Source organism: Puma concolor, chromosome B3 (genome assembly GCF_028749965.1).
Source record: "Puma concolor isolate L17-30 chromosome B3, mPumCon1.1.hap2, whole genome shotgun sequence".
Taxonomy (NCBI): Eukaryota; Metazoa; Chordata; class Mammalia; order Carnivora; family Felidae; genus Puma; species Puma concolor.
In genome coordinates, this window is record NC_141672.1 from 13,830,956 (window position 1) to 13,855,754 (window position 24,799).

General features: G+C 52.5%; 1 protein-coding gene across 4 annotated transcripts in view; it reads left to right on the forward strand.

Annotated features, from left to right (window-relative positions):
• CCDC88C (coiled-coil and HOOK domain protein 88C) overlaps positions 1–23,004 on the forward strand; it is a 131,243-nt gene extending 108,239 nt beyond the window's left edge. For all 4 annotated transcript variants that reach the window (XM_086708997.1, XM_086708998.1, XM_086709000.1 and 1 more), the window contains 8 exons: positions 668–813; positions 3,359–3,448; positions 4,766–5,004; positions 9,843–10,031; positions 12,918–12,983; positions 15,660–15,728; positions 16,607–16,896; positions 20,707–23,004. In XM_086708997.1, coding sequence (XP_086565123.1) covers positions 668–813; positions 3,359–3,448; positions 4,766–5,004; positions 9,843–10,031; positions 12,918–12,983; positions 15,660–15,728; positions 16,607–16,896; positions 20,707–21,723 — 2,106 coding nt within the window. In that variant the 3' untranslated portion in view covers positions 21,724–23,004. The remainder of the gene's footprint in view (positions 1–667; positions 814–3,358; positions 3,449–4,765; positions 5,005–9,842; positions 10,032–12,917; positions 12,984–15,659; positions 15,729–16,606; positions 16,897–20,706) is intronic.
• Positions 23,005–24,799: the final 1,795 nt, after the last annotated feature.

Below are 24,799 nucleotides of genomic sequence, written 5' to 3' on the forward strand. Positions count from 1 at the left end.
TGTCCATGTCTGTTGGCAGTTTTATGGGAACATGGCCACACCCGGTGCGCTTACATTTTGTCTGTGGCTACTTCCTGCTGCAGCAACTGAGTCGAAGCTTTGCAACAGGCGACCCCCTTTCAGTCTGGAAAGCCTGAAATACTTAGTGTCAGGTCCTTTGAAGAAAAGGTGTGCTGACCCTCTTCAAGAGCAGAGCTGCCCACCAGAAATAAAGCACAGGCCACGTGCACATGTTAACGTTTTCTAGTAGCCATGTTAAAAAAGTAAGAACAGGTGGGATTAATTGTCATAGTATATTTTGTTTGGCTAACATATCTAAAATATTATCATTTCGATGTGTATCCAAAAAAATACCTTCTATGTTCTTTTCTTTACTATCATTAAGTCTTCACAATCTGTTGTGTACTTTGGCACACCTCCATTCAGACTAGCTGCATTGTAAGCTCAGTGGCCACACGTTGCTGGTGACTGCCAGATTGGGCAGGGCAGGTGCAGAGGGAGTTCAGCTCTTCCCATGCCGTTGGCTCTTTTGGTCCTGGCAGGTTCTCGCTGGCAGAGGGAGGGGTGCACGTCCCTGTGCACGTGGCCCTTCCCCTGGAACCCACATTCCCAGCAGAGGAATCACGGGATCGCGTAGTGTCTGAAACGCTGTTGATCTGTGTTGTAGCTGCTCTCCCGTCTCAAGGGAAACTTGGAGGAAGAAAATCATCACCTCCTGAGCCAGATCCAGCTGCTGAGCCAGCAGAACCAGATGCTTCTAGAGCAGAACATGGAGAGTAAGGAGCAGTACCATGAGGAGCAGAAGCAGTACATGTAAGGGCACGTGTGGGGTTGACGCCTGTAGGCAAAGGGCGGGGGGAGGTTCTAGCTTCCCGGGCCCCATCCAGGACCTGTGACACTGTGGACAAGCAATGGCCCCGAGCCTGTTGGTGTCCTGAGGGCAAGGGGACAGACCACCTTACCAACACATCCTTCTCTTGGCTTCCCTGGAATGGTTCTGGGTTTCTGTAAGTGGTGGTGGTTAGCTTTTGTTTGTGTTTCAAAGGCAGTACCCCCACCAGAAGCTTTGGAATCTGCTTTTGGAATTAAGCTCACTTTTAAAAATATGACAGTGCTGGTAAGAAACACCTCAGGGAAGAATCCAAGTCGAAACCTGAGCACAGGTGCCATAGCTGGTGTCTTTCTGTCACCTGTGTCTGTTTTCCCCTGGATTGTCGCAAAGTAGGTTCTTCTGTGATTGTCCTCCCTCAGCTGGTGTTAATGAAGTGCCAGCTCTGGCACGGGCCCCGTGGGGTGCACAGATCCATTCCCTGGGGGCCAGGAACTGGTAGGAGTTGGGGGTTGTGCGAGGAGCACCTCCGTGCTGGGCACCTGCTGAGCTTCATGGAAGGCAACGTAGTGGGGAGATGAGGTTCTCTTGTGGACATGGAAGGTGGGCAGGTGGGGAGCCTGAAGGTGGAGCCCAGCAGTGTTCTGGGTGCAGGGAATGTGCACGGAAAGAAGCCTGGACGAGGAGGTGGACACTCAGCCGTGGAAGGCTTCTCTGTGCAGCTTGTGAGTTTGGATTTGCCAGGAAGGATGCCATCATCCGAAAGGATGCTGGTCTAGCAGGGCCTAGGAAACAGAGGTCTGGAGGAGGAGCCCTGGTCCTGGAAACCTCATGCTTTAGAAGCTGAGTAATCCAAGATCCATCTCATGGATCTGGGGTGATTTTCACCACTCTGTGCTGTGGTGGGTGGGCTCTCCTTCCTCCTGAGGGGGGACTGGCTGGCCAGTGTGGGGAACGCAAGAGGAAGCTGGCTGGCAGAGGGATGTGATCACAGTGAATGCCGCTGCACTGGGCCCGCTCTCCAGCATAACGACGCTGCTTCGTTACTTTTCTGGCTTTGATCCTGTAGAGGTGGCTCGCCACCTACTGGAGGATGGTTTACATTGAAAACCACGCTGTAAATTTAGGGTAGATCGGACTGACAGAAGTTGGCCGTCTGTAACCCAGCTGATAAAAAATGCCAGCAGGGGGTTGGGCAGGTGCTAACCAGAAGAGTAAGAGCCTGGTATCCAAGGGGGATGATTTGATGGTGGTTTTGCATTAGAGAGTGCGGAATGCCGGGGGCATAGCAAGCTTCCCAGAGCCTGCGCTGAGCAGAGAGCACCGTTCTGGGCCCTAGGAGGGGTGCAGTGCCCGCTCGCAGGGAGTTACTGTGCATCTGTGGGGCCAGACAGCCACGGAAGTGCTCACAGAGGAAGGCTGAGCAGCATGGCAGTGAGGACAGAAGAGTAACACAGACATCAAGCCAAGGGGGCTGGGAGCAGAGGGGCTTCCTGGTGGGCGCCAGAGGTTCACGAAGCTGTCACTCTTGGGATGTCATTGTGCAGTGATGTCTCAGCCCTCAGTTCGGATGGAGCCCCTACAGCTCCACGACAGAGGCCTGTGTACCTGTCTCTGGTTCAGAGGCCTCCTTTTCTGACAAGGAGACCAGGGTTCCGAGCTGTCGTGGCTGCTGAGACCCAGGTGGCAGCCTGTGGGCAGTGCGTGTAGAAGGCACCGCCCCTGGGACTCCTGAGATAAAGCAAACCAGAAGCACACCCTTCATATCAGGAAGGCCAGACTCGCCTAAGGCACAGTATTGCCCTCTGGCAGCCCCAGGGTCCAGAGGGGTCTTGATCCTTTTTGTGTTTTTGAAAATGTGAACTGATCTCCAATAGTTAGAGATCAGGACATGTTGCTTCATGACCTAAGCTTCTGGCTTCTCTGAAAACATTGGCAGGTCTGCCCTGTAGGCCTCATGCATCCCTGCCTAGTGGCCATCTGTTTGGGCTACCGTGCCCACCGCTCCCCCTGCTCTTTCTAGGCCTGCTTTGCTCCTTCTCTGGCCCTGGAAGCTTTTGAGTATGCCCTCATGGAATGTTCTCAGGAACCGGCATCGGGATAGGTCCAAGTCAGAAGTCTGACTTTGCTGAACTGACTAGCTGAGGGCACACCTTTCCCCTTTCACCAAAGGTATTATTAACGTGCAAGTGCTGTGGCCACCCCCGAATGCCCAGTGTCCTGAAAGACCTGGCCACCAAGTCCTTAGAGCTTCTAGAAACATGCAGGTTTTCAGATGGTTAGGAGTCTGCTCCCTTGAGTCGGCTTGCATCCAGACCCTAGGTGATTTATCATGGCTCCTTAAGGTAGCAGGGCTCCCTGGACTCATGCCAGACATTTCCATTCGCACATTCCCAGCTTTGTGATCATGAGGGTCATGACACTATGATGTCCAAATCCCAGAAAAGGTCCCAGGCTGGGCTGATGAAGTAAATTCACGTGTTTTATTTAAAACTGGATTGATAGCCCCCCTTTCCTCTCTCTTCACAGAGACAAATTAAATGCCTTACGGAGACATAAGGAAAAACTGGAGGAGAAAATCATGGATCAGTACAAGTTCTATGACCCTGCTCCCAAGAAGTGAGTTGATGGAGGTGTCTGTGACTTAGACCTAGAGCAGAGAATGTCCGTGTTCATGAGTGGGGTGGAAACTGCTCCCATCTGGAGCAGCACCCAGCTTGTAGAGCCCATGCCTCCCGCTCTGTGGAGGCCCCGTGTGCAGGCCGCTCCTGTGACAGAGGGGAATTAGACGTTCGGCCCCGCCCCCTGTGCTCTGGCTTGTCCTGTGAGGGACGGCGGATGCCAGCTGACTGTGATGAGACGTGGGCTTAATTTAGCCACAGCCCTTTAAAGGGGGCAGAGAGTCTGTGGTTTTGGAGCCATTAAAATGGGACAAATGGCTGCTGTGTCAGGTTCTGTCTCAGGATTTCGCAGGACATTGCAAATCACGTTCCTGTTTTGGAGAAGGAAGCTGGTATAGCACCTCCTGCAGGTGAACACGGGAACCCCTGGGCCTCACACAAATTCTTCTGGGCTCCCTGAACCCCAGGGCAGGTTCACAAACATATTTCTTTCTCCAGGGAGCAGCAGCCCCCTGGCTGTGGGGCCCGCTCAGTCTCCCAGCAGGGCCGGCATCATCCATCAGGATTGACCCCTGAGCCAGCCCTCCCGTGTCCTGTCCCAGCCCAGCCTCAAAGTCAGAATCACCATGAAGCCTCAAGGCTCTTCTGGTGAACCACAGAATTTCAGAACCTCATTCTCACCCTTCTCTCTGACAGAGAAATGGAGGCCCAGATGAGGAGACCGAGTGGTTTGTGTAGACACAGTGCTATCTAGTTTCAGAGTCAGTTTTTTTGTTATATCAGGATGCCCCCATTTCCATTCAGCTGCTACTCTGTCGTTTACTCTTAAAATTCACTGGTTTTAATTTAAACGGCCTACTCTCTCTACCTGCCTCCTGCTCTCCCATATTCCTGTGTGCCAGGGACTGGGAGAAGAATGTCCACTCACCTCACTCACTGTTAACTTTAACAGAAAATGAAGAGGTCCATGACTCTGTTCCAGAATGGCATTTTGACAGAAAAATTGCCAGTGAACACAGATGAGGTTAGCACAGCACCACTTGGTTTCACACAGATAACCAAGAGTCAGTGGCCGTGTTTGAAGTCTGTTTTCCCAAGAGGCTAGTGTGGATTTCTGGCACAATACACATTTCTACCATCCCTGGGCCCCAAATCCAATGATTATGGTGATGAAGAGCACCACCATTCTGAACCCCAAATCAATGGCTTCCAGGCTTATGGAAAGTCCAGCTCCCATCAGGGCCCCCCACCCTGTGACCTGCTGGAGGGACAGTGCGGGTTGGCCTTGTCCTTCTAACAATCTGCTCGTAACTAGGAAAAACCACTGGATTGGAGCCAAAGCCTTAGTCAAACTCATCAAACCAAAGAAAGAGGGTTCCAGAGAACGACTCAAGTCAACCGCAGACAGCCCTCCCTGGCAGCTGGAGTCCCCAGACCCGACGACGCCATCTGCCTCTCAGCCCCTCCGGTTGCAGCCAGACAACCCCGAGACGGCCCCGTCTGGCTCCAACTGTGCGGAAGAGCAGGACCCCCTCAACGGGCCTGTGGGGAAAGGTACGAGTGGCCGACCAGGCTGCAGCCAGGCTCTGGAGGGGATGCTCCGAAGGGCCGTGCTTCGAGGGTGGAATGAGAGACGGTGCATGGATGTGCACGCATGTGCAGAGGGGCATGGAGAGGGTGTGCCTCATACGCACACATCTGCCTCTTCGCGTATGTTAGCAACCAGGTAGAAAATATACATCCACGTCAGCAGCTTCGTCCCATGACAGTTTTGTTATTTTAGAATGAGAACCATCGCCCAGCAGGTACGCTGGGGTCGGGGGTCTGACACCCACAGAGATACTTATGCAGGCGCTGTAGAGACAGGCTCGGTAGTATATGTTTTGGGGTTGTACATGTCAAAGATTTAGTGTGAGCTGTTCCTGTAGGGAAATCCCAAGTGCGTTTAACGTGTTCTGTGTGCACATTAGATCTTCAGTAAAGTCCCTGAGTCCTACCAGCCATGGGGCACAGCTTACCCTTGTACTTAGGCCTGTCATTTGGAGTTTGCCAGAGGTTCTGAAATGGAGTTCTAGTTGTATATGCTATGTTTCATCACATCTAAGACTCTGTCAGCTCTATACTGCATAATTACTTAATATGCCACCTGGGAAGGAAAAGACTGGCAATCAGAAGAGGCAGTGCCTTACCACTCAGAAACTTTGTTATACTCTTGTTGGAGAGCTCTTCCAAAGACTTAGGTTGCTGTGCCCAGACGTAAACGGAAAACAGGAGCAAAATAAATTGGTAGTGGCAGTGACCGTTTTATCAGAGGTGGTACCCCCTGGCCAGTGGTGACTTTCAGACACCATCGGAGCTGTGTCCTGATTTCAGAGATGGGAAGGAATGGGGAGAAATGCGTGTCTTAGAATCAACCAAACACGGCAGTGGCCATGAAACGTTGTTATATTTTCAAATTTACTTTTAAGTGGTGATTAAAGATTACTTACCCATAAACCTTGCTAGTAATGTAAGTGTTTATGCAGGACCCCAGGACTGTCTGAAGACCAGGCCTGAGACCTTTGTGCCCTGGCTGCTGACGGCTGGTGGAGACAAGCTGCCTCTTGAGTGTGGCACGTGCACAAGCCTTTTGGGGAGGGGGGGGGACATTCACCATGCGAGGTCCTGTTGTGTCACTTTTGAATGCAGAAAAAACGTGCACACGCGCACACATTGGCGACAAATGCTTGCCTCCCTCCCCTTCTTTACAGATCAGGTTAGGTGAAAGGCTCACGTGTAGCTAAGAGATAAGGAAGCCTAACCTTGGTTTCTAGAGGAGCCCTGTTGCCTCCCGTTTTCATGTTGGCCATTTAAAGCCGTTGACCTTTATCCCCTCCACTTGTATTATTCTGTAATTGACTTAGTGAACTACCATCCGTCTAATGAGCTAGGAAAACTTTGAGAGGAAAAAAAGTGCTTGGCTGGTCCAGACCGTTGAGCTGATCCATGAATGAGCAGGTCAGGGAAAATTATTCATAGTGGCAGCCATGTGTGGGGTGCTTCCTCTGGGCTCGGCATCCCTGTAGCTAATTTACATGCTTTACCTGTCTCCTTGAGTCCTAACTACCACGTCCGGCAGGCACGATTAATTATCCCTCCTCAGAGCTGAGAAAGTGAGGCTTGGTGAAATTAAATCCTTGCCAGTGTAACCAGTGGTGGAACTGGGATCCACGTCTGTCGGGGTGCGAGCTGGAGTTCTTGACCACTGTGTGCAGTTAAAGCCCTTTGGGTCCCCGAAGATGCTGAACTAACGTGTGGCAGAACCTGAGGTCCCTTATTCTGGCCACCAGGTGGCGCTGTGGAGGAAGAAATAACCGAGGATCCCATATTGCTTTAATCCTAAATGAGAAATTGGTAAAATCAGCTGTGTCAATATAGGACGTATTCAGAAAGTAAGACTTGAGTGTCTGCTCTGACAAGACTCTAAAGGCCAAGAAGTGTGGGATTGGGGTAGAGGTTGTGCGGGAGATCGAAAGGGAAATAATTCTCGACGGGGTTTGGTACAAAAAGTGATGTTTTCATTGTTTTTAAACATATACTGCCAAAAGAGGTCATTGTAGATATACAGAGTTACTGGTGAATACTTGAGGGTAGACTGTTCATGACACCAGGCCAGAAACAGACCATTAGGGGTTTCTAAGGCCTTTGAACAGGAACAGGAGTAGAGTAAGCGCCACATCATCAGGGGGCCTGTCATTAAAATGGACGAGTAAGGGAAGCCGGGTCCTAAATTAACAAACATCCTTATTTAATAATTTAACACTTTGAAATTGAAATATGTCTCAGCCATTGGCTCCTTGAGCAGTATATAGTTCTCCTCACGTGCAGAGTGAAGCGTTGGCACAAAGATGCCGGTGAAATTAAATTGACTCAGAGCATAAATGATTCACAGAGTCCTGGTTCTGGGCTTGTCATGGGTATTGTTTCTGTCTTTCCTGGGTTGGACAGGATTCTGATTTCCTGACTACATTTAGCTTATTTAGAGTCATTTGTTGTTACTCATTTGATTTATTTTATTTTTTTTTTCTTTTCTTCCTCTCTTGGGTAATCCGGGGAATAACAATTTAGCAACTCAGCGCAAAAAGAGTCCCTTTTTGAGAAGCAAAAGCAAGGACAAAGACAAGTCTCCAACGGCCCACCCAACTCTGTCTAAACGCCTGCGGTTCTGGTCTTCCTCTGACATCCCATCCTCTCCTAATGAGCCTGTCCCTTTTTCAGAAATTGGAGATTTCTAATCCTTTTCCTGTATCATGTGTCTTCATCACGTAATCCTCCTTCATTTCTGAAATTCAAACAAAACCAAAAAAGAAACAAACAAACAAAAAGTACCTAAAGGCCAGATGACCCATAGTGGACCCCTCCTTCCCAACCCCAGTTCAAGCCAAACTTAAAGTAGCCAGCGTGGATTCTGATTTCAAAAGAGAAGATGAGTTGTCACACCCTCTGGACCATTTCTCCAGCGCAGCACAGTTTTAGGGGAGCCTCGGGACATCCGTGCACAGGTCCTTGGGCCAGGATGTCCGTGCTAATAAGTAAGTCTGGTGGCCGTGGGCTGCCTTCCCCTCTCTCGCACCTGCAGGCTTATGTCATGCCCGTGTGTAAAGCAGGACTGGTCGGTTGTCGCTTTGCTTCCTAAAATATACGGCCTCTGTCAAGTGAGATTTTTTTTTTAAGACTTATTTTTAAGCAGCTAAATTTAAAACCGCTGCCCTTTCCTTTGTCAGAGCACCGAATTGTTGGCTTTTGCTGACAAGGCCCTTTTTAGATGTACTCTATGTTTTGAAGGATTTACTGCTCCATTCAAGCATTTTGTATAATTGGATCGATGTTGCCAAGCCAGAGGGCAGCCCAGAATGAAGTTTTATGACTGTGTGGTAGCTCTCTGACCTCTTGGACGTGGAAGCCAAAATGGTAGCGGACAGAAAGGCCATCAGCACACCAGTCACGCCCAGAGCGGGGGGATGCTGGTCACGCCCAGAGCGGGGGGATGCTGGTCGATAGAGGCCTTTAGCTACTGCACTGTTTGCTGTCTTCCGTCATTCCTGTGTGGTCTTCTTGAGTTCTGCCACATTTTTTTTTTTTTTATCACGTGTATGATTACTTCCGTGTTTTCCCTTGAACTGACTCAGCGTTGCTACTTAAATTTATTTTTAAAAGGAAAGATTATTATCAGTACTGTCTGTGGAAAACCAATATCAGCATAAAAACAAGGGAACCATAAAAGTACATACATACCTACTAAGCTGTTGAAGTCGGTCAAAGTGGCACTGACTTCATCTCGCACGCTCCGCCTTGGGGACCCCGGGCCACCGTGCTCCTGGTCCCCCAGGACTCTGTCTCGCCAGCATGCCATTGGAATCGCCCTGTCTCTCTGCCGTTCGTGCTGTCTGCTCATCTCCACCTCCCCTCCGCTCATTTTAACCGCACCTGTTGGATGCCTGTCCCGACTCATTCCACCAGACTTGAATCTTGCTTCTCATCAAGGGCATCTTTCAGAATCCAAATTTTGCCTTGGTTTCAAGTTGTAAGATTTGGGCACTGAAAACTTCCCAGCGAACCCAGACTTCGAGTGGCTGAGGGGCCGGTGGGGTCAGGTCCACGGAAGGGCCCTGGCTCTGGGTCCCCAGCCACGGGGTTCCTGGGTTGGGACATGGTGACGTCCTCCTGCTCCTAGTAGTTCCAGCGGCACTCGTGTTACCTTCCATTTAGAGAGCCCATCTCCTTTCCTACTGTTAGGTAGTTGGAATGAGTTAGGTTTTTTTTTTCTTTTTTAATATTTTTACATAGATTTTGTTTTATAATAAGAGTATGTGTTCATGGTAGAAAATTCAGCGATTGCAGAAAAGCACAAGATGCAAGGTAAAAGTGACTCTTAACAGAAATTAAGAATTCTTACATTGTCAGCGTGGCAGTGAACATCTTCAAATCCTCAGTGAAGCCAGTTGACAGGATGCACATCCTGGGCCTTTGGAACCTTGGCTGCAGGCCTTGACTGATCTTGAGCGGAAGTTACGAGGATCGTTTTAGATCAGTCATTGGAGTTAATACAGCAGGTGTACCCCGTAGTTTGTATGTGGGACCTGTAGCAACAGTGTGTCGATCGTCTTGAGTTCTTTGTCTTCTCCCAGCTTTTCAGGGCTTGCAGTAGGACCCATCTGTAGAGCCAGGGCCGGCCTCTCTGGGCCTCCCGACATAGACCTGCAGCCTGCGCCCTCTTGTTGAAACCGCAGCCCAGCTTCTGTCTTGTTGTGGTCCGTGTGCCCTGGTGTCCCTGCTTCTAGACCTCAGTGCGGCAGCCCAGACTTCGCATGGGCTTTTGCAGCCCCATTTCTCAATGTCCTTCTCTGCCCCAGGCCCTGGGGACCTAAAACCAAAGCAAGGGTCCCCGCACAGAGGCAGCCTTGACCGCACAGATGCCTCCGCCGACCCGGCCATGAAACCCTGGCCCTCGGAGCTGAGCTCCCGGACCTGTTCAACCTCAGCCATCACTACAACCCCTTCCAGCTCCACCCCCATCTCCCGGCACCCAGGCCGCACCAAAGGTGAGTTGTGGGCCCCTCCAGAATAAGAGGGATAAGCGCCCAGGGGCCTTCCGAAAGACCCCAGGCTATGAGGTGGTAAGCAGAGCAGGTAAGCTGTAGACAAGCTTTGAAATCACAAAGGCATGGATTCTGCCTACCAGCCGTGTGACTCAGGGCAGACAACTTCACCATCCAGAGGCCCAATCCTAAGCCGCTCTCACCAGCACTTTTCAGGAAGTGGTGGCACCCAGTAGCTCCAGAAGGGAGGTGAACTGGATTTTGGGCTAAATGCAGGCAATGCCCTCACTCCACCGTGGTGGGAGTTTGGAGGTTTATTCTCTATGGAGGAAACACGAGCGTGTCTCTGAACTGGAGGTCCACTCAGTAGATTAGAGAGTGGGTCTCCTAAACTGAGGACAAGGGGATTTGGGGAGGGGCTTACAAACTGAACTTCTCCCTGGGTGCCAGGAGCCATACGTGTCCACACCTCTGGACGTGAGATTAAAATGTTCTTCGAGCCATCTGATAAGCTTGAGAAATTCCCACCAGAACAGCTCAGTCATATCTTGCCAAGTGAGGCCTAGGGAAGTTCAGGGATCCCTGGACACCTGAAGAGAGCCTCTGGCCAGGGCGACCAAAACCAATACGAGGCCACAGAGTAAACAGCACAGAGGTGACAGCTTTGAAATTCCTGTCATTAATAGAGTCCGAGATAAGTGAGGTGGTTTTACCCATGAAACAAGAACAGGATGCTGTAAAAGAGAGCAGTTGGGGGGAAAAGCACTTGGAAATCTAAAATCTACAAACAGGAAGATAAAGCTTAAGACTGAAAAAGACATCCTGCTTGTAGTTTAGAGATATGAAAATATCTGAAGCAACAGCTGGAAGAGGTGCCTGTGGGGTGTTGGAAATTGGAGAAAACTGGGAAGGATTACTGTTATACCACCACCCCACCCCACCATACCACCTGGCTGTGCAGAACCTTGGTTTGACAGGCAAAGCACACAGGGTCCCCACCCTTAAGGCGCGTCTGGGTTAGCTTCACGACCTTGTTCACAGCTCATGAACACCTCTGGGGAGATGAGTGGGCACAGGGCGAGCAGGTGGTCCTTCTCTACTCCTTGCCAGACACTGGAAGTGGTAGTCTCATGCTGGTGGAGGTCAAGGGGATGGTGTCACATGCTAGGTGGACAGCCTGGACAGGCTCCTTGTCAGCAGTCTCCCCCCGTTCTCCCGGGGCCTGGGGTACAGAAGCCCTGCCTGGTCTCAGGGAGGAGCCGGGACTCCCATCTCCCCTCGGATTTCCAGCGACCTGTGCGGTTCAAGGTCCATCCCTTCAGACTAATTCGCGGGCCCTGTCTGGATCCCCGTCCTAAACCAGAGCCTGAGCCTAGAAACCTCTCTGGCCATTCCTACACCTGTGGAGCCTGCAGGAAGGTGGGTCACCTCTGCAGACCCAGTCCTGGCCACGCACTTCCTCGCCAACGTGTACTCACACTCCTCAGTATCGACTGCCATTGGGCAAATAGCCAGCTTCAAATGGAAACCCCCCCCTTAGAGTCAGCCATTTCTCTAAGTAAATCTGATTCCTTTTAGAACAGAATTTATCGGTTTGTTTTGTTATTTCTGGGGGGAGAGTGCGTGTATATGTAACCAAGGGAGAAGGGCAGAGGGGGGGAGAGAAGGAATCCCAAGCAGGCTCCACACTGAGCGTGGCTCAGTCTCAAGACTGTGAGACCATGACCTGAGCTAAAATCAAGAATTGGACAACCGACCGATGTACTCAGATGCCCCTAGAGCAGAACTTAATAATCAAGTTCTGGCCGCTAGAGAGTTGCCATTGCTTCTGGCCCTTTCAGTAGAGAAAGATGGGACACGTTATAAGTTTGTGTCAATACTTCCGATTCAAATGTAACATTACAGGGATTTTTCCTTCTTTGATTTCATATCTGTGTGTCCTTTTCTTACATGGATATCTGGTCTCCTGAAACATTGACTTATCTTTTTCCCCCCAAATATGTGGTAAATGGTTTAAAAAGTTATGCCAGTGTTATTAAAGTAAATCCACTAAGCAGTATTTTCTTTATAGTTTTTTTACTCTTTAAGTTCCATCTCACTAAGGATGCACACATAGAGTTTTACATTCAAAATGTAAACAGATCAATGTTTCTCTCTGTGTGATTGTTAACAATTGCAATGCAGTGAGGTTTGTTCTGTTTTCAATTTTAGACTTCTTCATAAATTAACCCTGTTTTTAAAATACATAATATAGGGGTGCCTGGGTGGCTCAGTCGGTTAAGCGTCCGACTTCGGCTCAGGTCATGATCTCACAGTCTGTGAGTTCAAGCCCCGCATCGGGCTCTGTGCTGATGGCTCAGAGCCTGGAGCCTGCTTCCGATTCTGTGTCTCCCTCTCTCTTTGCCCCTTTCCTGCTCATGCTCTGTCTCTGTCTCAAAAATAAATAAACATTAAAAAAAAATTAAAAAAAAATACATAATATAGATTCAAAAACCTGAATAATATGAGGAGGTATTCTCAGTGTTCGAGGTCCCCTCCCTGCCCCCGTCCCCTGAACTCTATTCCAAAACCACTCTCTGGATACCCTTTTTCCTTCGGTACTGGTTGAAATTCCTGGTGCTTCTTTCTGCAAAAATAAATGGCACCTTGATTTTTTTTTTCCCACCTAGGCATACATCATGGAGATCTTTCTTACTTTAATTGGTATTAAATGGCCACATATCACACAGTCTTTTCAGCCAACCCTTCTCCAGAGCTGATTCCTTGAAGTGGGATTGCTGGGTCAAAGGGCAAATAAAAGTATACTTTTTCCTAAATAAGAGTCTGTAGTTTTTCAAAGTGTTCCAGAAACTCCTGCGTTAATAACCGATGACCTTACTGTCACCATAGGCTATAATTCAGATGACAGCCTCTGTGACCCATCCCTGGAGCTGGAGTTCAACCACAGGCAGTACGGTGAGTGCTCAGCGTCATGTCCTTGTGCCTGGGGTCTCAGACTCATTTTCATCTGCAGTACTTTCCTTCAACCTCAGTCCTGTGTGGACGTCCGACATACAAAATGGGTAGACGTGAGGATGGAGAGGGGCCGCAGTTCCTCCAGGCTCCTTCCTGCCCTCCCCAGGGTCCTGAGCATGTGGCTTCTGCTTACATACCTCCAGGGACAGGGAAGTCACCACTTCTTTTTTTTTTTTTAATGTTTGTTTTTGAGACTGCACAAGTGGGGGAGGGGCAGAGAGAGAGGGAGACAAAGAACCCGAAGCAGGCTCCAGGCTCTGAGCTATCAGCACAGAGCCTGACATGGGGCTCAAACTCATGAGCCGCGAGATCATGACCTGAGCTGAAGTTGGAGGCTTAACTGACTGAGCCACCCAGGCGCCCCGGAAGTCACCATTTCTAAAGTATCCTGCGTCTACAGGCTCCAACTGCCCTTGCTTTGGGGTGCCCCTCAGGTTTGCCAGGGCATTATGGTGACCCACATGGGGAGCACTGAGTGCCAGGAGGTCCCTCACTGTCCTCACTTGGAGTTCAGTTGTCCACAGTAGCTCCAAGATGTACTAGTCTTAGGAATTGATGAAGCCCTTAGCCATTTGATTTAGAGACATTGTAAGTTTCTGCAGAAGGGAAACAGTGAATCATACCAGCTTTCTCAAAACTTAAAAGCTGCTTTGGGTTTTGGTGAGTTTTGAAAAACAAAAATCCTGTAAGGGTGAGGAAATGATTCTTAAAATCAGAAAGCTCACTGTGAACTCTGCTACTTGGGAAGTGATCAACAGTAAGTGTAGGGGCTATAGCGTTGTCTCCCGTCCGTCATTGTCTTCAGTGTCTTATGATGCAGACGTTCATACAGATACAGACGCTGGCGCTCTGTACGAGTGGAAGGACATGCTCTGTGGCACAACAGTCTGACACAAGGGCCCCTTGTGTCTTTGCACCAGGGGGGTGCCACACCTGGACATACTGGCCGCGGTGCTTTGTTAGGGGCACTGAGGAGCCAGATTGGTGCTCCAGTGGCTGACCAACCGAGGGGTTTTCTTCCTAAGCACTCTGATTCCTTGAGCTTTTCTTACCAGGGTAGAAGGAAGGAAAAGCAGTTTTCAATGCTGTGGTTGAATAAACAAAAGTGCTTTGGGGTCCTGTTGATTTGTGTCACGGTTTTCTTTGAATGAAACTTAATTCCTTTATAATTTTTTTTAATGTTTATTTTTTTTTTTTTTGAGAGAGGCAAAGTATGAGTGGGAAGGGGCGGGGGGGGGGGGAGCGGTGGGGACACAGAATCCGAAGCACGCTCCAAGCTCACAGTTGTCAGCACAGAGCCCGACCTGGGATTCGAACTCACAAACTGTGAGATTATGACCTGAGCTGAAGTCGGCTGCTCAACTGACTGGGCACCCAGGTGCCCCAAAACTTAATTCCTTTTTAAAGACGTGCGTTTTCTTTAATTTTTCCTTCTGAAAGAGGGGACTCTGCTTTTACACTGTTCGTGAAAACTGCGGATTTTTTGGCTCCTCCCCAAACCCTGTTTGCTAGTAAGAGTTTTCCAGATGCCTGCTATTTGCAGAGCGCACCAGCACTTGGGAACTGGACGCCCTATAGACCCAGTAAAGCAAGAGCAAACTCTCCCCAGGGGCGCAGCGAACAGAGTACCTCCGCGCGTCTTCGGTTCTCCGTGCCCTTCGGCTCGACACCAGCTGCGTGCTGAGGTGGATGCAGGGATGACAGAAGGGCAGTTCTTGTCCCCCAGGGGTTCGTGGTCCGGCAGGACAAACAAAGTGGTGTGGGGCAGGCCGGCAGGGCTCCTGGAAGAGTGGACCAGGAGAGCGGGGGTCTGCCGGCCTTGGAGGGCCAGCCTGCCCTTTGCAGCGGTGAAGCCACCCCCACCTGCAGCCGGGCTCGCCCCCCGCCTGCCCCCCCCCCCCGCCCCCTGCCCTGAGCTCCCTTGTGCACACACTCAGGCAGGCCCATGCAGCCAGGAGAGCTGCTGTCTCCAAGTTCCTTGTCACCGGAAGGGCTGATTTTTCCCTTGGGGGTAGATGGAAATTCGAGGCAGAGGAAGCAAGGAGCTGAAGGGCCACAAACAGCCAAGAAAAGCAAAAGCACACTCTCCCTCCCCTCCTCAGGGTCCCCGCACTCACTCCCGTGGATCAGCAAAGGGAAGGTGCCCTGGGCGCAGGCACGCACCCCCTTGTACACGTGTGCACCCTGCCGTCTCCTGGCTCTACCCCCACCAAGTCTCACATGTGTTCCAGAAAGCTCTATGTAATAGTAGGCGTGGGCGCTCTCCTCTCGTTAGCTTCCCCTGAGCAGCCCTTCTCTTTTGGTCTGTTTCCTGGACTAGCGTTCGTGTGCGATTCGTGTCGTTAACAAAATTGTCTCAAGTCCTAGCCCTAGACCTAATAAAAACAACACTACCTGTCGTTTCTGGGTCACTTGCTGGATGCCATGCCTCACACGCAAGTTGCTGGCGCTCCCGGTGGGGGAACATAGAGAACCCCGGCACCCATCCATCCTCAGGGCCTCTGCCTGGACTTTGGCGTGGGCGTGCTTTGTTCTGCGGCCTTTTTCGGGTCAGGTGGTTCAGTCTGGGGTTTACCTGCTCGTTGGCCCTTGACACGGAGTGTCCTTTCCTTTCAGTGTCCCGACCAGGCAGCTTGGAGAGCAGTCGAAATGCATCCAGCGACAGCTCGCCCCTTAATCTGAAAGGTCAGTCAGCCTTGGCTTGCGCACGCTTTTTGTTATATTGGGGGCTTTGGTTCTGGGCTCGTGTTTTTTTTTTTGTTTGTTTGTTTGTTTTGTTTTTTTTGTTTTTTTTTTTTTTTTACAACAAAGTGGTCATCTTCACAAGGTTGTCTGCCTCATCGGACATTTTCCAGTGGAGTCCACATCGTGCTGTTTGAGGCACACACCTGGGCGTTTGAGCGGATTTGAGTTTGAATCCCTTCATCCCCATAGACCAGCCCTGGGTGCCCGCCCCCCTGCCCTCCGTTCTCTGAATCTGAGCTACTTCATCTGTAGCGTGGGGGTACTGACCATAGTTCTGTCTGGTGGCCAGAGAGCATAGTGGGATGACTTTGATTCTTCTGTACTTTTTTAACTTCGTTTTATAGTGCACAGTATCGTCTGTCTTAACATTTCTGAGCATTTGGAAAGAATATGTGTCTTGTCCCAAGCCTGGAAACTTTGCACAGATAACTTTTTTCCCTTCGCATGCACGTGACCAGCCCCTGGAAGACCCCTAGCGTGGAACAGGTGCTGATTAATCCTTTAATACATGGATGGATGAGACCTACTGAGTGTGGTGCCTTCAGGCTACTAATATTAAATAATAGCTTAAACGTTACCAGAAGCTTTCCGCTTTTATCTCAAGGAGTTTCGTTTTTAAATGTCAGAGTGAAATTCTGAAGCTCTCCAAAACGTCCTTAACATCCAAATTGCAGCTGGGAGAAGTGTGGCCTGGGTGCCCTGGCAGGGCTCTCTCTGTTTTCAGTGACTGCGAGGCAGCACAGAGCCCGCCGGAGGCAGAGGAGATGGCGAGGGAGACTCATGCGTGTCCCTCTGTACCGCCCTGCCCCCACTCCCAGGTTCCTCTGACCAGCTCCACAGAAGGTCCGAGAGCTTCAGCAGTGAAGACCTGATCCCCAGCCGGGACACGGCCACTCTGCCACGGGATGCCAGCACCACGGGACGCGCCGCCCTCAGCCGCCATGAGTGCCCCCTGCCCCGGAACGGGCCTCTCCCCCAGGAGGGCATCCAGAAGAGGGGTGCGGGCCAGCCTCACGCTGGGGGACGACCCAGCTCTGCCTCGCCGAGCAGTGAGATGGTCACCCTGGAGGAGTTTCTGGAGGAGAGCAACCGACGCTCCCCCACCCCTGTGAGTGGCCCGGGGCTTGGACACAGAGTGCCTGTCTTCCCTACATGGGCACTGGGGGCCGAGACCCTGGCAGCAGAGTCCCAGAAAGGGACGGGACGGGCATGGTGTGGCCTGGGTGGAGAGCTGGCTTGGATGGGGGAGGGAACCCACTGGTCAGCAAGCCACTGGGCACTGGCAGCCGGCCCCAGACCTCGGAGCCTGTTTCCTCCATTGTGAAGTGAGCAGGCAGGAACTTGCTGCCAGCATAGAGGGTAGGGATGGGATGTGCCCACCACTGGGAGCTGCTCTTGGGATATGGCTGGCACCCAACTTGGTGTGGCTAGGGTCTCAGCAGCTTTTGTGGCAGAGCCCCGAATACCCACTTCCCCCGAGCCTCCACCAGCAGAGGTTGGCAAATTGTTTCTGTAAAGGGCTCGATGGTAGATATCTTAGGCATTCTGGGCCGTGCAGTCTCTATCGCAACCTCTCAGCTCTGCCATTTTCGTAAGGACACAGCCTTAGATCTTCTGTCAGTGAACGGACATGGCTGTCTTCCAACAAAACTTACGGGTATTGACATTTGAATTTCATTTAATTTTCACGTGTCACGTAAGGCTTTTCTTTTTAAAAATTTTTAAAAATCATTTTAAAAATGTAAGAACTCTCCTTAGCTCTTGGGGCGCCTGGGTGGCGCAGTCGGTTAAGCGTCCGACTTCAGCCAGGTCACGATCTCGCGGTCCGTGAGTTCGAGCCCCGTGTCGGGCTCTGGGCTGATGGCTCAGAGCCTGGAGCCTGTTTCCGATTCTGTGTCTCCCTCTCTCTCTGCCCCTCCCCCGTTCATGCTCTGTCTCTCTCTGTCCCAAAAATAAATAAACGTTGAAAAAAAAAAAAATGTAAAAACTCTCCTTAGCTCTTAAGCCATACAAGAACATGTGGCCAACCGAGATTGACCTCCAGCTGTAGTTTGCTGGCCTGCATCCTGCAGCTCTGACCCCCAGACATCACTGGCGTTGGGGTGCCCTCCTCTGTCACTTGCCAGTGTCTCTGTTTAACTTTCCTGAAGCTACACGTGTGCCTTTTACACATTCTGCCTGACTTCAGTCAAGTAAGCAGTTGGGTTACTGAACAGATGAAGTATACTTTCTTGCAAATGAGATCTTGTAAGGGTTTTTGTGTTTTTTGAGCATGCATGAGTGCACGCATGAGTGGGTTGGGGGCAGAAGGAGAGGGAGAAAGAATCAGAAGCAGGCTCCACACCCAGCATGGAGTCCAACGCAGGGCTCGATCTCATGACCCTGAGATCATGACCTGAGCCAAAATCAAGTCAGATTCTCAGCTGACTGAGCCACCCAGGTGCCCTGAGATCTTGTAAGGATTTTTAATGCTTCCATGATTCTGTCTCATTCCCCTTAACAGTGGAACTTTCTTTAGCCACATGGTAAACTCTATGACCCACCTTATAGGCCATGGTGGAAACACTAAGTATTAGTTCAGCAGATACTTACTGAGCACCTACTACATGTTACACAGTGTGCATAGTGCCTGCTCTCGAAAATCCGAGCAAACCATTAATTGGCAAGCTTTTCTCATAGATTTGCTAGGTGCCGAGTCTTGTGGTTGGCACTGGAAGGAAATAGAAAACATGGCCCCTGCCGGCCGTTCATTTACGTTTCTGTCCGGCAAGCACTGGCTCTGTGCACTAGGACTTGGAGAAACCACACAGAAGCCCTGCTGCTTTCAGGAAGCTTATGGTCTGCCAAGTGGTTCCCAGACTCTCCTGGCGGCCTCGCAAGGACACAGGCTGCACCCTGGAGCTTCTGACTCCGTGGGTCCAAGGTGGGGGTCCCTGAGAATTTGCGTGTTTACTGGATTCCCAGAGGATGCTCTTGCTGTCAGTGTGTGTCCAGGCATCACACGCTGAGGAGCCGGATTCCATTTATCCGGTGGAATAAGTGAGAATGGTCCAGAAAGCAGGGGTGCCTGCAAATTGGAAGACTTTCCTTCTCAACCCTTTCCGACTGTGTACCTACCGCAGTGAGTTTCCTTTCCTTTTGTAGATTTCGGGGGGTGACTCCTGTTCAAGGGGCAGGGCTGCTCCCCCCTCAGTTCAGACCTGTCCCTGGTAGTCCCTGTTCCTCATGCTCCATATCATCACCTGTCCCTTTTCAGCCTAAACAACCCCAAAATTATCTTACTGCAAAGTCCGTGTTGGAAGCCGATGTTTGGACCTGGAGAGCCACCCTCAACCTCTCTGCCTGCCTAGGGTGCACACCCCCTGCCCAACCCGTGCACCTGACCTCTCCCACCCTGCCCCGACCAGTCCAGAGAAGTCACAGTGTGCCCGTCCGTGCTTGCACCTCCCTGATGCCGGCAAGGGAGTGTCTCAAAATGGGCTCCCTGGGTGGCCAGAGAGGGTGGCCCCATGCAGGTGCGCACCGCAGGATTAACCATGTGTAGGCAGCAGCTGGGGTCAGCCAGCAGTAGGTGTTAATCCTGGTCTGTGCTCTCCCGGTGTGGGACCTGTTAGACCCCTGGGGCTTCAACTTCCTTCCCTACCCAAGATTGTTTTAATCCAGGCTTAAACAGCCTTGCAGCGTTGCTTCAAGAGTTTAGGGAGGTTTGGGTTTTCTTGGTGATTAACCTGTGGTTCCTAGCACAGTGTCTGGCACTCAGGAAGCACTCGATAAATGGTTCCTGTCCCTGCTAATGACTGAAGATCTTAGCGCGTGCTCAACCGAGATCTGTGGCTCCAAACTAGCATAAAACAGGTTTTGCCTCTGTCAAGTTGAGCATCCAGATGTTTCCGTGGGCCAGCAGTTTGTTGGCAGGTACAGATGGCTTCTGAGCTGCTGCCCTGTCCTGCAGACTGGCCCCTCCCACCCCCCCCCCCCACCCCCCCGACAGCTCACAGCAGGCTAGGGTCGGACTGCCTCAGCCCTCAGTGCCTGACTCCCACCTGCCACGTGAATGCACTTCTTTGCCTGGTTTTGCAGTGTCCATCAGCCCGAGGAGGAACCTCCACTTGGCTCGTCCAGGCCATGAGGTGCTGACAGGAGGCTGAAGTTACTGAGCGGCATCATAGACCTGGGCCTCTGGTGGCTCTGTTTGCCTACACAGTGGTGGCAAGAGGGCACCAGTTCCCTGGCCCGGGGAAGCCCAGCCAGGGAGCGGTGGCTTGAGCGGAGCAGTCTGGCGGGCTGGGTCGTCACATGTCCCCCGTTCCCGCCACCCTGTCCTACCAGGCAGCCTGCCGTTCTGGCTCCCACCCACCCCCGCTGTGCCTGCCTCTTATGTGGAGAGTGGTCTGAGTGGCAGTGAGGGTTGTGGCTTTGCAGGAGCTGGTCTTGTTCCCGTTCCTCTGCGGCTCCACACACAGAGCCCTTGCAATGTGTCTGAGCACAGTGGGCTGACCGGGAAAAGAAAAGTGCGGCCCTGCCGGTCAGCTTCCCTCTACCCTGCGCGGTAGGAAAGCGAGAACAGATTGGAACAGTTGCCTGTGGTCGGGCTTTCAGCCCTGACCTTTCCAGAGACTGGATGAGCTTTGCGGGAAGTCCTTCCCGTGTCTGGAGGTCCTTTCTTTTTGTGAAGTTAGGGGGCTGCCGGAGTGGCATCTGGGGTTCTCTCCCTGGTGTTCTGTGTATCGCCCCCTCCCCGTCTTGACTAGTGTGTGTGGGGCACAGGTGATGCTCTGCCTCAAAGAGGCCTAGCGGGGGCAGGAAGCCTCAGTCCTGGCCACCTGTGCTGCCCAGGGGATGTCCTGGGGTGGGGAGGGCCGTCGGAGCACCTGTTGGGGCCTTGGCCCACTTCTCACTCCTCCCCTCTTCCCCATAGGACACTCCCAGCTGCCCGGATGACCTGCTAAGCGACTTCTTCAGAAAGGCCAGCGGTCTCCCGGCCATTGGAAGCCAGCCGGGGCCACCTGCCAGGAGAGAAGGGGCCAAGATGCCCACCAGCTTCGTGGCCCCTACCATCAAGATGCCTGTCAACACCCCTGAAGGGAAGTTGCTGAAGCCTGGACAGTACGTGAAGCCAAACTCCAGACCTGCCGAGGCCGAGGCCCCGCCCAGTGCCCCCCCGAGGCAGGCCCAGCCCCCCCAGAGCCTGTCACTGGGCAGACCCAGGCAGGCCACAATGCCCCCGACGTCCCACACACCGGCCGGCCGGAGTGCATCCCTGAGCCGTGCCTTTAGCCTGGCCTCGGCCGACCTTCTCCGGGCCAGTGGGCCAGAGGCTTGCAAACAGGAGGCCCCTCAGAAGCTGGGGGGTCCTGACACCTCGGGCAGAGAAACAGGCAGTCACGTCCTGCAGAGCCCCACGCCCCCCACCTCCCACAGCCTGGCCCGGGAGCGGACCCCGCTTGCGGGAAAGACCTGCAGCAGCTCCGGTCAAGGCCCAGCCCCCCGCAGCCGGCCCCCGGACGTGAGGCGCTTCTCACTGGCTCCCCCAAAGGAGGAGAGGCTGGTCCCCCTGCAGCAGTCTGCCACGGCCCCGGCCATCGCCTCTGGAGGTGGCGGTGCCTGTGGCAGCAGCTCCCAGCCCCAGCACTTTCCATCGGCTGCGGCCCCGGCTACCAGGACCAAACCCCAGACGCCCCCCCACTCGGGGGAGGCGGCCACCATCGCCCCTGTCCGGGGGGCGCTCGGCCTCTCAGAGGGAGACGGGGTCCCGAGGCAAGGCCACGGCGAGGGCCTCCCTGCCAAGAGTCCGGGTAGGTCTCCCGACTTGGCTCTGCACGCCAGCCGGGCCCCTGAGGACTTCAGCCGCGGAAGCAGCTTGAAGAGCACGCCGGCGTCCCCCGAGCCTGGCGGGGACCAGCAGACGGTGTGGTACGAGTACGGCTGCGTGTGACTCGGCCGGACCGGCGGCCCCTGAACCCTGAAACTACTGACTCCCCTTCTGGCGGTGACGGCCTTTGCTTCTGCCCCTGTGGTGCCAGGAAAGGGCTTTAGAACGAGGATGGGGGTTCCTGTGCGTCTCTCCTGTTAATGAAAACACTGTGCCAAGCCCTGCGAGGGTTACACTCCCAGGTGTGTGTCTTCTGTAGCTTCCAGCACCTGAGCGCTTTCGAACAGATCCACACTTGACGGGGACACTCAGAATGCAGTGACAGAACCATTGAAGCAGACACTATTTGAGCACGTCCCGGTAGAACACTCATTTGCAACTTGTCGACCTCTCTTAAGGCACGGGTGTGTGTATGTGCGTGTGTGCAGATACACTTTCACGTGGCCAGGCCCCCGCCCCGTGGCTCTGGAAACTCCATTCCCTCTCCCCAAAGCCGTTTGATCCTAGGAGAAGTCCAGACTGGCCAAACTACAAAGATCTTGAGGACCTTGGTGTGGGTACCCAGAATTAGGCTTGCTGCTGAAAATCAGGGGTGTCGCCATGCCATTCCTGGGGTCCCAAGCAATCCCCTTCTGCCCCAGGGCTAAGGTGGCCTTCTAGGCAGGTGGCAAGTGGCCTCGGGCTTTGGCCACCCCCCCCCCCCCCCCGGTCCCCCTGCAGCCGGCTCCTGGGCTCTGCATGGTGGGCTCGGGGGCCACGGGGAGGCCTGCCTTCCCTGACTCACTTCTCTACAAACACTGGATCTGCTGGGGCTGGGGGGCTGGGGGCAGAGAGAGGGCCCTGCCCCACCCCCGACCAGCAAGTGCACATAGTGTACAGAGGGGAGGTGTATGCAAGAGTGGGGTACAGCCTCTCCACTTCCCCAGTCTCAGATGAGATATTGATTTATTATTTCTGAATAACTTCTTGTGGTAGAAACCAAATTTCTTTTAATATATTACATATGTATGTACACTCCCCTGTGAGATATATGTCCTTTGAGGGGGAATCTATTTATGTTCCACTGGGAGTCCTTTTCGATCAGGAATCTTAACCTGCTGCTTTTATGTATTTGGTCAGATTCCTGACACGTTTTGTTTTCTGTTTAGTAAAGGTGCTCTTTCTGGGATATACTAAACTTGGTGATTTTTTTTTTTTAAGATTTATTTTTTTTTCTTTTGATTTAATCCGAGGAAAAAATGGGATTGTTAAGGTCAGTTTTAGGAGCGCTTTCGGTTGTGTATTGAATAGCCATTCATTCTGGAACACACGGACAGGATCATAATAAAATGAGATGGCAGAGAACGGAGTCCTGGTTTTCTCACTGGACAGCCTTGGCATTATGGGACAGGCTGTCGGGGGCTCCCGGGGCTCCCTGCTTCACCTCCAAGAGCCTTCTCGGCCTCTGGAATCTACTCTTTGCCAACAGGTCAGAGAACAAGTTTTTTGTGCTTACTATACAGCTTTTTCCCAGACTTGTATTTTTTTTTCCTAGAGTTTATTTTGAGAGAGAGGGCGAGTGAGCAGGGGAGGGGCAGAGAGAGAGAGAGAGGAGACAGAATCCCAAGCAGGCTCCTCACTGTCAGCACAGAGCCAGATGCAAGGCTGGAACTCACGAACCGTGAGATCGTGACCTCAGCCGAAATCGAGAGTTGGATGCTTAACCGGCTGAGCCACCCAGACACCCCATTTTGATGTGGGATTCAGCTCCAACTGGTCCTTTGGATTTTCCCAAGAGTACTCAACTAGGATCTGGAATTTAGATCTCTGGGGCCTCAGATCAGATACTTAAATAGGAGGGAGGGAGGATGGGAGGCATATACATATCCACACATGGTGAAGTCTTTCTTCAAATGGCTTTCTGTCTTGCTGCCTCGGTGTCTCTCTCTTTCTTCACCAAGCTTTTTTTAACGTTTATTTTTGAGAGAGCACAAGCAGGGGAGGGACAGAGTGAGAGGGGGACAGAAGATCCGAAGCAGACTCTGCACCGACAGCAGAGAGCCTCATGAATGGCTTCAACCCACGAACTGCGCAATCACGACCTGAGCTCAAGTGATTGAGCCACCCGTGTGCCCCCAGATTAAGAGTCTCCTGCCTCCTCGCCTGTCCTTTCGGAAGCTTACAGCCTGTCCCGTGTGACCGCTCAGCGGGGGGCTGCCATCCACAAGGCTCGGGCCAAACAGCAGCAGCCACCTCTCTGCTTCCTCCTGTGCAGACTTTGCCACCTGGCCACTTAGCACGTGAACCTCGCTTGGGATTCTCTGCTGTCTGGAACGGGTCTCCAGGGCTCACACTTGCCAGCCCCTCATTCATTCATAGTTAAAGGTGCCTTCACAGTTAAGGTGCTAGGTCCCAGAGGCTGCCCCTTGCGGGCAGCCCCCCAGGGCTAGCCAAGGGCTGACTGCTGAGCTGTAGGCCTGAAGCCCCCCACCTGCTGTCAGATCCTCCTGCCTGGACCTGCAGGCCTGGCTCGACTCTTCCACCTGACCACCCCGCCCCCACCCCCCACCCCTCTGGCTCCCTCGCTCATTCAAGGACCAGCTGTCCTGTTATCACAAAAACCAGAAGCCCGAGATGCAGGCTTGGCCCTTCCTCTCTCCACACCCCACACCTAGGTCACGTTCTGGACTGTGTCTGAAATCTGCACCCCCACCCTTGTCTCAGTTTTTCTCATCTCAGGTCACACACGCACACACACACCCCTGGCCCTGGGTTTGGGCGGTAGCTTGCCCAATAGACTGCCTGTCTCAAACAACTTAGCCCTCGTGGCACCTCTCAGGGCATTCACCCCCGGTGACCTTTCCTTTTGACCCATTCCCCTCAGTCTCTGCCTCCGCACTAGTCACACCCATGCCTTTGTGGACTGGGCCGCTCTACATGGCTCACTGAGGTGCACCCAGCCCTCTTATGGCTCCCTCCCCTCGCCCCAGACAAGCTCACACACATCCATGATTTTAATTACAGTCTGTTCCCAGAAGGTCCAAACAGCTCCAGCCCCAGCCTCTCCTTGGAACCTCCGGACCTGTGTTTCCAGCCTGGGTGTCCCTCCAACTCAATGCTCAGCATATTGTTTACCGTCTGCCCCCCACCAAAGCCTCTT